Source organism: Rhamphochromis longiceps, linkage group LG7, assembly GCF_057381845.1.
Source record: "Rhamphochromis longiceps isolate RC_006_pf linkage group LG7, R_longiceps_female_GT1.1, whole genome shotgun sequence".
Classification (NCBI taxonomy): domain Eukaryota; kingdom Metazoa; phylum Chordata; class Actinopteri; order Cichliformes; family Cichlidae; genus Rhamphochromis; species Rhamphochromis longiceps.
The window spans coordinates 12604745-12617134 of NC_140563.1; the positions used below are offsets into that span (position 1 = coordinate 12604745).

The 12390-nt window shown below is 40.0% G+C and overlaps 1 protein-coding gene across 2 annotated transcripts in view; it reads left to right on the forward strand.

Moving 5' to 3' along the window:
- Nucleotides 1-12390, forward strand: part of scaper (S-phase cyclin A-associated protein in the ER) — a 68648-nt gene that overhangs the window by 28761 nt on the left and 27497 nt on the right. For both annotated transcript variants that reach the window (XM_085412203.1, XM_085412204.1), the window contains exons 17-22: nt 30-111; nt 206-358; nt 1541-1648; nt 5367-5503; nt 9225-9290; nt 9721-9847. In XM_085412203.1, the coding sequence (XP_085268329.1) occupies nt 30-111; nt 206-358; nt 1541-1648; nt 5367-5503; nt 9225-9290; nt 9721-9847 (673 nt within the window). The remainder of the gene's footprint in view (nt 1-29; nt 112-205; nt 359-1540; nt 1649-5366; nt 5504-9224; nt 9291-9720; nt 9848-12390) is intronic.

Consider the following 12390-nt stretch of genomic DNA (forward strand, 5'->3'; position numbering starts at 1 on the left):
TTATTTGTCATTTTATGTCCCATCTGCAGAGACCGAGAGGAGCGTCTGGCTGCTCTCAGCGCTGCTCAACAAGAAGCCATGGAGGAGCTGCAGAAGAAAATTCAGATGAAGGTACATTTATACAGCGCCACCTTGCTTCTTTAACAAACATTAGACAAGAGTCCATGTTTCTCGTATGACCTGGGTTTTTTGGTTTCTTCCATAGCATGATGAGAGCAGCCGCAGGCATATGGAGCAAATTGAACAGAGGAAAGAAAAGGCTGCTGAGCTCAGCAGTGGTCGACATGCTAACACAGACTACGCACCTAAACTGACACCATATGAGCGCAAGAAACAGTGTTCACTGTGTGGAGTTGTGGTATGTAAAGTTTCCAATCAGTCTCTGGATCAGTTAGAGTACTTCACTAATATTTAATGCAGTATCCGAACTATTAACTAACTCTACAACTAACTTTACCAATTAACTTAAATATTTTTATTTTAATCTCCTGAACTAATATATTTATGCGTCTTTGCTATATATAAACATGAGGAAAGCAAAAAAAAAAAAAAAGAAGACCACATTTGACAGGCTGTATGTACACAGAATTACTAACCTGAAGGTGATTCAGAGGAGTTTTGAAAGAGGCCACATTTAAATGAGGATTTAACAGCACCGATTAAACACAGTCACCTAAACAGATTTATGACTGGCCATGATTATGCCTTCTCCCCCCCCCCCCTTTCTTTCTTTGGAGCATCAGGCAACGAGCAGACACATTTATCTCTGATTAACTGGCTGCCACCAAAACAAGGGTGGGACACCTTGAGTTTTCAAACCAGCATCAGAAAAAGGGGTGGGGAGGAATCTTGTTAAAATGTTAGATGACCTTGGCCAGCATCTGACACTAGGGATCATAGATGGGTCAGCAGCAAGCACTTTATTTAATTATATTAAACACAAACCATTCCAAATGGGCCTGTTTCCAGAAATGGCAGGAAAACATTGCCTGTTGTACACCTGTCTCTTCTAGTTCCTGTTTCTCAAACATCCGCTACAGCTAGTCAGCAATCTGCGATGAGTCAACTGTTGTCATCAGCTTGCTTTTCTTTTTTTTTTCCTTGTATGTACATGGTTGCCCTAAGTTCTGTTTATATAATAAAAACCAGAACAATTAAGTGAGATACAAAAGTATATCACTGCAGCATAATGTATGGCAATTGCTCTAACCATTGTCAGCCCCAAGATCTTCATCCATTGGTATTGGCTTATTTTAGTGAATGAACCTAGGGGTTATGCCAAGACCCAAAATATGATAAGATGAGTATTCTGAACAGTCAGTCGTGCAAATCTGCTATAGCAGAGTATATGGAGCTTGACCTAAACATAATAAATCCCTTTCTAAACTAAGCTTTAGAGGAGGCAGTTCTTGTCCCAGTGTATGTGTCTCTGTGGTATATTGTTTCACCACGGCAACATGGGGCCCTGTTGACCTTCTCCTGCCTCTTTCTCCATTGTGTCCACAGCACTGACCTCTGACCACTCTGTTTGTATTTGTAGATAACCTCAGAGGTGCACCTGTTCAGCCACACCAAGGGCAAGAGGCACCAACAGGCCGTGCGAGACAGCAGCAGCATCCAGGGACGGGAGCTCTCCGATGAGGAAGTGGTGCGTATCACTGTCACCCAGCTGGGAACAAACATCCTCTCACTCTGCCAAAGAGTATTGCCCTGTTGCTGCCTGTTTCATGTAAAATAAAAAAAAATAAAAAAATAAAAATAGACAAAGAGCACAGTCTTTTATGACACGGTCATTATTGATGTTTATACGTCCTCTTATATACTGCCACAGGCCTGTAGCTGGCTTTGTGAGATTACAAATGAGCCTTGAAATGTACTCAGTTAAGGTTCAGCGCTTCAGTGGAGGACTGACATCACCCTCTTGTCTCCAGGCTTTTTTATTTTTTGTGTGTCATGGAGCACTTTTCCATGGGAAGGCAGCTCATTAATGCAAGGTAACCTCTCAGGCTGCAATATGAGATTGGCTTTTCAGCAGGGCTCATTGTGAAGGTGACAACTGTTGGTGCTGTACGCAGAACCTTTGGCTTCAGCAGCTCCTTCATTCAAAGCTTTTTTTTCAGTGATGAGTAATTGATAACTTTCCTTTTTTTAATCATTTCCTTTCCAAATGCAGTTTCTTTTTGTTTCCTTTTTGACAGCATCATAACCTTGGGTTTGGGGGAGAAAAACAGTTTATATATGAACACTTATGCCTTGTATTTGCTTGATTCACTACATTTTTAGCAGTAATCCTAATACAACCTTAACTTGTCATTTTTCAGCACTAATCATTCAGAATTTAGGTCGTTGCTGAGGTCATCCTCATAATATCCTGCATCTTAATCTTGATGTCATGCTTGGACAATTTGTATTAGATGTGTTATTACAGGACTGAGGCTTTAGCCATTCCTGTACCTCTAATATATAACATTTAGATGTCCAGAATTATCTTTTCTTATTTAAAGTGAAGAGACTTTGTTTGGATAGATTCATCTGCCCCACATATTATTTATTTCAAAGCTCAGTTTCACAATTTCATTCACGCCGCTGCCAACTATTTTTCACTGTGGCTCCATAACTCTTCCTGCAGCGAAGGATTTTTAATTAAAATGAAGATGGTTTGTCCAACTGTGCTGTGAGGTCTGTGAGGTCACTCCATAGTTTTTCAGCAGAAGCCGATGTGCCCTCATATTTTTTCATTCTCTCCCATTCTGAGAGACTTGTGAATTAAATTGAAAATTCACTTGTATTCAACAGGGTGGATCGATATACGGGTAGAGGACTTGAGATTGCTTTCCTTTTTTTTTTTTTTTTCTGCTTTGATATAATGAAATAACATCCAAAACCCATATAACGCAAGGAATTTATATCTAGGGTAATTAATAAATAGGTTTCTCAGAGGAAAGGCTGTTCTTGTCTTTAGCGACTGGCAAGCACGATGAGTAGAGTGATCGCCACGCTGCATCGGGTATCAGAACTGACTTAGGCGAGGCACTGAGTAGTCCTCAAGGACTTGTTGAAGCTGTACTGATAGATACAAATAGAGACGCCTGTTGAAATGTCCAGAAATTTTCTCCCACCACACACGGTTTTGAGATGTGCGGTCGATTCGGTATAGCAGCAAAGCTGCTGTTTAAAAGAGCAGTCTCTCCACCAGAATTTATTTGTGTAGTTCAAGCGATTTAAGATTATTTACCTGATAATGAAGGAATAGTTGATTTGCTTTTTTGTTTGCTTTCTGTATGACTTCTGTCCTTCTTTTATGACTGTGTGATTTGCTCAACTAGCAGCCGAGTCTTATCTCTTTATCAAAGAGACTGCATGAAAAGGCTGTTTGTGTATGCCAAATGGAAGTCTACCACGCTGGCCTTTGTATGGTAGAAAAGATGGACTGGATGAGCATATCTTGTAGAATTTGTATTTCTGTAGGCTGTCTTTTTGATCTGTTAAAGGGCAGTTTGTGTCAAGAGGAAGATGAGATGTTTATAGTACTATCTAGTTTCTCTCACCAGAGGCAACGTGTAGCTGCAATGCCCTTTGACCAGTGTTTGTGTAGTTTTGTTGCAGAGGTTCCTTTGGTAGGTAAATATATGTTGTTAAATCTTCTCATCCTAAATTCACAAAGTACATAACAACCTTCAAAAAAAGACAAAACAAAGAAAAACAGAATTTATATCCCAATGGATACGTTTTATGTAACTAGTCTTTCCCAACAGATGTGTTTTATCTGTTGGTGAAGCAATTCCATTAAGTGAGCAGCCAGTTCACAGGATGGCCTCTCTGAGAGATTACTGAGCTGCTGTCTTCTAAGCGAGGGATAGCTACGGTCACGAGATATTAGTGACCTGTGATATCAGTGAAACGAGGGCAGAGGTGTGCAAATGCAAATCAGAGGAAACTACAGTCACATTCATTTCAGTGAATCGGTCCTGAAGCTTTGAAAATCTTGCTTCAACTTTAAATGAGGAATGTAATATTGAGATTTAATTGAATTTAATATTGTGATTGTGTGTGTGGTCAAATTTAAACTGGCGTGTTTTGTGTCGTCTTTGTATAGAAACTAGAACTAGAGTCACACTCTGTTACTTTTGAAAAAAAAAAAACCCAAATCATTCAAGAATGCTTCCAAATGAAGTGCCTTGATTTCTTTTATTCTTTTCTTGAACATTAAGACAGTGTCTTAGTTTTTCTCTCGCTCTCTTTCTCTCTCTTTTCAATTTTATATGTATTTGAAGCAAATGTCCCATTCTTAGTCTCCCATGGTTGAAATCCTGTGAATCTTTAGTTATAAACTATGTTTTCCGCAGTAAGTAATCCTTTAGTTTTAGGCATTAGTTTTGTGGCACTTGTTTTGCTTTTGCACACTTGAGCCCAACTAATGACAACTGTTTCATACGACGCCTCTCGGTGAAGAGCCCTATTCAGGGAGCAGGTGCAGGAAAAACTTTGACCAAAGGCTGTGGCATCACACAAGATAACTTGCCTACATAACTGAAACCCTTTGTCTGGGGCCATTGTATCCTTTGGGGTGCTGGATGACAGTGTAATTTAGTAATTGGTTTCTTCCGCATGTGTCATGCTGTTCAAATTGGGTTATATTCTCTTGTCTATGAGTAGAAATATCATACTTGTCTGACAGGAAGCAACACCTCCTGGCCTGCAGCATGTCCGTGGGCAGGCAGGTGGCTTCAAAAGAGCATTCATTACTGAGAGTAATTACAGTATTCAGTGGTGTTACTGAGAGGTATGCAACAATGTGTCACATAACACATTCATAAGACTACAAGTTGCGTCTAATAATATGGAAAAGGATTAGGGTCACAGGAAAAAGTACAAAGTGGGCACGTCTTTTTGTTTTTTGTCAAATTCAGATTAAAGTCAAAATTTTTGAGGGAGGAAAAAAACGTTGGAACTCATCTTCACTACTCAAAGAGGAGAAACGAACACAGACACTACTTTTCCTGCGATATGTCAGTGTAGTCTTTCTTTTGGTCTTTGCCTTCCTTCAGTTTACTGCGTATAAAGTGAAGAGTGTTAAAATTGTACGTAAAAAGTAGCAAGCAAATGCTGTTTAATTGCTGTTTGTACAGGAACAGTATATTTGGTGCAAGCAGCAGTGTTGTGTTGTGGCTGACATGGTGCAACCTATATTTGTTTCCATAAAAGTACAATGTCTGCCTTCCAGGAAATGAGTGCTAAAGTTATGCACTTGCAGAAAATTACTTATTTTCCTTCCAGTGCGGCTCTCGGAGTTTGTTATAACCAATAACCTGAGAACAATTTGTTAGTAGCTTTTGATATTCTGTTTTTTTTCTTCCCTGTTCTAGGAGCATCTTTCCTTAAAAAAATACATTGTGGATATTTTGACGGACAGCTCTGTTTCTTCGGAAAGCATGAAGGATGGAGAAGAGCGGCAGAAGGCACGAAAGAAGGCCAAAAAGCTCCGCGCCAGGATGAACTCCAGGTAATTCATCCTTTTTCTCTCTGTTACTGTCAGTCTCGATTTTTCTCACCACCCTCTCGCAGGCAGGAGAGGACAAACCTCAGCCAGGACTTTTTTTTTTTCCTTTCTTTTTCTTTTTATGAGTGACAACGATATGGAAAACAGATGTTACGTGCATCCAGGCTTTCTACAAGGTAACACTGATGATGTTAATTTATGACCACTTTCCGTGATTGGGGAGCAAAGCTGCAAATCGATCCGTGGCTCTCCAGCTTTCACCTGTAAAGAGCTTTCCTCCAAATTACTGCCATGGCATTGCCAAATCTGAAGCCTTCCTCAGTACCAGCGATGTATGTTCAAGTATGTATGAGCCATGCCTATTTTTCTTGTTCTGAATTATTGATTTTTAAATGAAGTATCAAAGAAAATCAATAGCAATCAACAAATAGGAGGTGACGCTGCTGTGTGTCAGAACCTGGACCTGAACTCAATCAATCCAGCTGGCTGTCAAAAAAGAGATTTGAGGGATGAGACATGCAGTGCGTACTGTGAGATGGTGAGATGGTACCGATGCTTATTATTGGGAAGACTTACCCTCAAAAGACAGCAATCGCACAATAAAAAGAATGAATGAATTATAAATCAGCATATTATATCTATCAAACTTAGTCACGGGCTGAAAAATCATATTAACAAATGTGTATGCAGACATTAAGAAAAAGTGATCTGCTGAACATGTTTTTGTTTTGTGTTTTTTCAACGACACTCTTGATCCAGCTAGCTACCGCTTTGGATGCCTCATCTTCCATGTTTGATCACTGAAAACTGATTCCCTAAACTGAATTTGATGACTCATCGTTACTGGCCAGGAACCATATCAAAACATTACTATTCTTTTCACTTTTAATATTCGCTTTTACAACCGAGCTTGAAGATGTAATTAAATGAAAAAACAGTGGTGATACACGCCAGAGGAAGAGCATAAAGACTTTATGTACATACAAAAATACCAATGTAATGACACGACTGTGGCTCCCGAAGTATAGCAGGTGTTGTAGTGTTGGTACTTTGAACCCCCTCCTCCTCCTGTCCTCAAGGGGTTAAGTGTCCTCGAGCAAACCCTGATGTCCGGTCAGTGCACGTGGACGCACGAGCATTTTACTCACTGCGCTGATAATGTTAATGGCATGACTAAACATTTGTTTCTCCTGCTCTCTAAGAATTCACCACCACTCATGAATTTTAAGGTTGGATAGCTTCGTTTTCGTCATTAATATTTTTATTTTTATTTTTTTGGTAAAGAGAAGGGGGGAGAGAGAGGAAAAAAGACTGGCTGTGATGGTCGAGTACATGTCGTCATTTGTTATCGCAGGGGTTTGTGCTGTTTTGTGAGTGTAGGCTGACCTAATGATCCTCTAAAATCTTATCACAATTAAGCTGAAAATTTGGCAATGAATGAGTTTTCACTGTTTTAATAATTTATAGTTCAGAAGGAAAAATGTATTCCAAAGAGGCAACTACAAGCTGAAACTGCCTTTCTACTGCAATGTTTTATTCTCAGCTCTGCTGTTTTTGGCTTTGTGAGACTCAGCGGTACTGAGAAAGTGACAACATGATCTGCCTCTGTTCACCATCACTCGCGCACCAGCTCTGCTGAGACTAGCACTCAAAGGCAGCAGGCCTTCAGAGGTCATAAATAACACAGAGCCCCTGTAAACATAAAGGTGAGCTGCTTCACCGCTGGGTGGAAATGAACCGTTTTATTGGAACACCGTATGGTGTCCGTAAAATGTGAGTGTGTCTCACAGGAGTTTAAACTAGGCCTGCATGGAGCCCTGTTGTGTCATAAAGTGGCACACACATACTTTAGCCCACTTATTTGGCGTAACTCCTCTATAATAAAATTTTTGGAAGGGAAAATAAGCTATTAAAATTTAATGTAAGTAGCCTGTCAGTGTCAGGATGAGTTCTGGACTTTCAAAGCAGAGTACACACTGATACTCAGATATGAGCTTTTTGCCTGTTTCTGGTTGCTTGTGGTTTGTTTTGTTGGCTACGTGGACCTAAGAGTGACGTGAATATGTAGACACGCCTTATAGAGTATGGAGAACTGCATGAGGTGCTAAGCATGGCCTTAGCTTGTGTTACCACCCTGATTCCTTAGATAAAGGGAGAAAAAAGAGGTTCCCTTAAAGGAAAAACATATGTCCTTAATAATACACAGACAAGCTAAATGGACTAGATTGAATTATTGAACCATTGTCACTTTTATAAAGGTTTTACCACTTGTTATGACCTCAAAGTGGGTCTGTTTTGCAGTGTAGCCATGATTTGGATGTAAACGTGGAGAAAATTCTCTGTAAACAAAATGGAATAATTAAAAGGAATCGAGATCTCGTGTATTATGAAGTGCTTATAGCCCTACACTGTAGAAATGGGCTTTCTCCGTTATTGCCGAACACTAAGATTTATTGCCCATTTTTTACATGACTATAATAAATTGTGTAGCAATTGCTCCCTGTTTAACCTGATTAGATATAAACCTGTCAGATTAATATTGTAATCTCATGAATGGCAAACAGAGTGGATATAGTTCAAGTCCTTATTAAACCATGTCTGTGCTACCTATTTATCCTGCTCACGTGGCACATAAAATCACTACATATTCAGAATGAACGCTGAATCAGGCCACTTAGGGATTTTTTTCCCCCTTTGCTTATAACTGTTGAAAATCTGTTCTAATGATTATTTTGTAAGTAAGTATTTTTTCTTTTCTGTTAGTAAAACTGATTTTAAGGATTTTTATGATAAATTAATTTTAAATAACATAATCAGTTAAATGGACTAGCGCTTTTCACTATAGGGTACATTCACCCAGTCATTCACATTGGAATGCATTAGAGGCAATTTTGTGTTCACTATCTCACCTAAGGACACTGTATGTGAACTAGAGGAGCTGAGGATTAAACCAATGGCCTCAAATTAATAGATACAAAATTAGCATTGATATTGAATTTCTGACTGCTTAAATTTGTGCACTGGCTATCTGTGATTTTTAGTCATTTTGGTCAAACTGTGAGGGGAAAATGTCAGTGTCTTTTGGATGAACAATCTACTCTTCACAATCTCTCGTGTTCAAGGGCAGACTTTAGTTGGAGCAGGTATGGCCTGTTGGAGGAAATCCACTTGTCGTCTTCCGGGAGGAGTTTGATTCTATCAGTGTAGAGACGATTAACCGGAAGGTGCCCTGTCAACCTCTGATCAATAGTTACTTATCATGTCTGGGAGTGTGTGATTGACAGATAAATGGACCTCTCCATAACCCATTTTCACCCACAAACATGCACAAACACAAAGTTTGCCTTTTTCAGACTGGAGATGTTGACTAACGCCATGGAGATGACAGTTCTCTAATAGCCATGGTTGTATTGCTTCTAACCCCCATTAACTGTTTGACAGCGAGGGCAGCAAAGAACTCTAGTCTCCTTGTTAAAAATGGCAGGAGGGAATTAAGCCTTGGTGACATGAGTAGATGGCAGCAAAACACAGGTCCCTGCAGTGCTGCTGTCTGATTATTTTAAGCCAAGTTACATGGTGATTGGCTGACAGGCCAAATAAACAGACTGGGTTTGAAGTATTTTCTCTCTCTCTCCTCACACTTTGATCCTTCGTGTTCGTTACTGACGGGCCAAACACTTTTTTCCTGGGATTCAAGGACTGTTTCCTACTTCTCTCTCTTTAGAGCAAAGGAATATGAGACATCAATGGAGGCAAAGACTCAGGTCCCTGACTCCCCATACAAGGCCAAGTAAGTGTTTTCTTTTGTTTGGGGTTTTCCCTTTTTTTTTAAAAAAAAAAATGACATTTTTCTTCTGTATTAATATTTTTCCCCTGATGTTTGTAGTGCTACATCTAAAGCTTTCTTTAAAAAAAAAATCCATTGCTTATTTTTTTTCTTAATCACATCTTTAAATCTGTAAGTAAATAAATCAGAGTGCAGTTATATCTCAAGTGTCAAAATTATAAAAAATGTAAATGTTCTATTGTTCCATTATTATTTGTTTTTGTAAAGTGTTCCTAAAATTGACTCGAAGAGTTCTTTAATCATCTTTTTGTTTTGTTTTTTGTAGACTAATCAGTTAATTGGTTAAACATTTTAGCTTTACCAGTGGTATTAAAAATCCTAAATTAAGGACAGATGTTTTAACAGATTTATAACTTTTGGCTGTTATGTTCAGGTTGCAGCGGTTGGTGAAAGACCTGTTGAAGCAGTTGCAGGGCCAAGATAGCGGGCAGTGGGCCAACAACAAGGTGTCTGGTCTGGACCGAACTCTGGGAGAGATCTCACGCATCTTGGAGAAGCAGGTAACTGTCTGTTATGTTTTTATGCACGTGAAGCCATCCTTTTCTTTAATATAAAGGTCTATCACAAAGGTTTTTGGGTTGCATAATATGCTAGACTGATCTATGGTTTTACACTGAGCAGTCTGCCGCAGTGCAGAGGTCATGCCAGCCGTCTTTTTAGTTATGAGCTATGTTTTCGCTTTCTGCATACCAACTTGCCTTTGGTTGTTGGCTAATGAAGACCAGATTAACAGTGTTTACACTGTGCACATGGTACCAATAGAGAGGCTTCCTAGCACGAGAGCAAGCATTGTCTTGTGTCTGTGTGGTTTGCACGACTCAGATGTCGCTGGTTTAGACTTTGCTAAATTGGATTTCCAGATGAAATGTCATTGATGCACAAGACTTTATTCAGCAAAGATCTTTTAATTTGACTATACAAAACAAGGAGGGGTTGGCTTTTATTATAAATACTCCTACCACAACTGTATAAATAAATGATTTAAAAATGTAATGGCAAACTTTCTTGAATACAGTTCAGGTGAAACAAGGCTCTATAAGCCTTGTTGCCTTTTTTTTACAGTTTTTTTTTTTTTTAAACAGTAAAAGTCGCATCAATTTGAGACTTTGAGGGTTGGAATTAAAACACCTGCCACCATGTTTATGATGAGGAGAATATACGGCCCACTTCCTGTAATGAGGCATAAATTTCCTGCCAAGTTGTGGTTTGAACCATCAAAACATCCCACTGAGCATGCCTCTGGGCGTGAGGATAGAGACATTATGGTGTCCCATCAGTAGTGACGGGGCCGGCTGGAGAGGCTATTACTGAATTTCCCCAGGGAGACGGAGAATAAAGTGGCAGAGGTGGGTGGCATGGTGTTTTGTAAGGAGAGAGGAGGGGACCGGTGTGATGTGACTAGCGCGCAAGCTGTTACTACACGAGGACTCCTCCTCTCAGCTCCACGTGGTCCCAGTGGGAGGTCACAGGTCAGTGGGCCAGAGGAGATGCACTGCATTCAACAGTGGTGTCACTTGCAATAAGCAAATCAAGTGAAAGTCCTTTTGCCTTGTCTTTTTCCTCAGTTTAAAAGCAAGTCTGTGAAGTATTTTGTCAAGCTCTCCTTTACCATCTTTTTGCAGTGGTATCCATTCAAAGTTGTGTCGAATCATGATTAACCAATGAGGCAGTCTGGGGAGTGCTTCTCTCCTTAATCCTTTGACAAAGTCAAATAAATAGAGTCTCCATCAGCATGGCTGTCTGGCCCCTGAGTCACTTCAAGTCGGAGCCGTTTTGATTATTTGACCTAACAAGCATCTCTCATGTCATTGACTCACCTACAGATTTGTTTTTCTCCCCCATATCTGATTCAGTCTCCACTTTCTCTCCTAATCCCTTCAACAACACCCAATGCTCCTCTCCTGCGCTGCTGCTTGGGTCCCAACCCCCCACCACCACCACCACTCACTCCTTCTTTTCTCTCTAGGCTACGTCTAGTCTCTGACCCCACTGTGTTTCTTCCCCTGTGGCCTCTAATGATTTTTCTTGTGTCAAACCTGATTTTTTTTTCGCCCCCTCCCTCCTTACTTAGGGTGATTAAGAGAAGCAATTCTCCCAATGTGCTCCCCCTTTCTTTCTAATGCACACTCGCCTTATTGTTAAGCACTTGTATTTATATATTGCTCAAAGTCTTTACCATTCCCTTCAGCTGAAGCTTGTCTAGAAAAGGGCAGGAGCATGGGTCTGAGAGCCAAATACTGCACCAAGATTGTTTCGTTTTCATTAGGTAGCACTCACAGCTTGATTTGAGTGAGTAGTGGGATTGGTGGGAGTTGTATCTGGGGACATGGGGGAAGGTGAAGGGCAGAGTGGAAGGATTACAGGGTTTCTCACTGGGGCCTCCAGCTGACTGACAGGTTAAAACCCAGATCAGCAGCGTCAGAAGTTTTTCCAAAAAACAAGAGGGAGAACACATTACTTAGTTCATTTAATAAATGTGAAATTATAAACATAGTGTTCTGGCACATTTTAAATGAAGTTGAATTTTAATTTCTGGTTTAAAATAAACAGTTTATTTTGAAGAGAGTTGCAAACTCAGATGTTGAGGTTCTCGGACAAGCACGTGCACAGCGGATCTGAACCTTTCTCGATATAGCTTGGTGTAGGTACATGTGAGAACACAACTATTGCAAACAGTGTGATCACAATCTTTAAACTGCATAGAATAGCATAAAGGCTCAGTGCAGCTAGTGAGTTTTCATTCTGTATCCTGCCTGCTGCACTCTGTGCTCAAACAGTTTCCTAATCTAAACCAATCGGAATATTGGCAGAAGTGATAATGCATCTGAAGTGGACTATCTCTTGATTTGTGCTACATGTAAGAAAGGACATGAATCACATTTATGTGCAAAAACAACTCTATTGCTATATTTCTTGCTTCTTGTGTTTTTTTTGCCATTTACTGTCGAAAACAGGTTCTCCCAAAAGCATCAGTCCTTAAATATGTAGTGTGCCAATGAATGATCTGTGTAGACCTGGGGAAATCTAGGCTGACATGATTGTT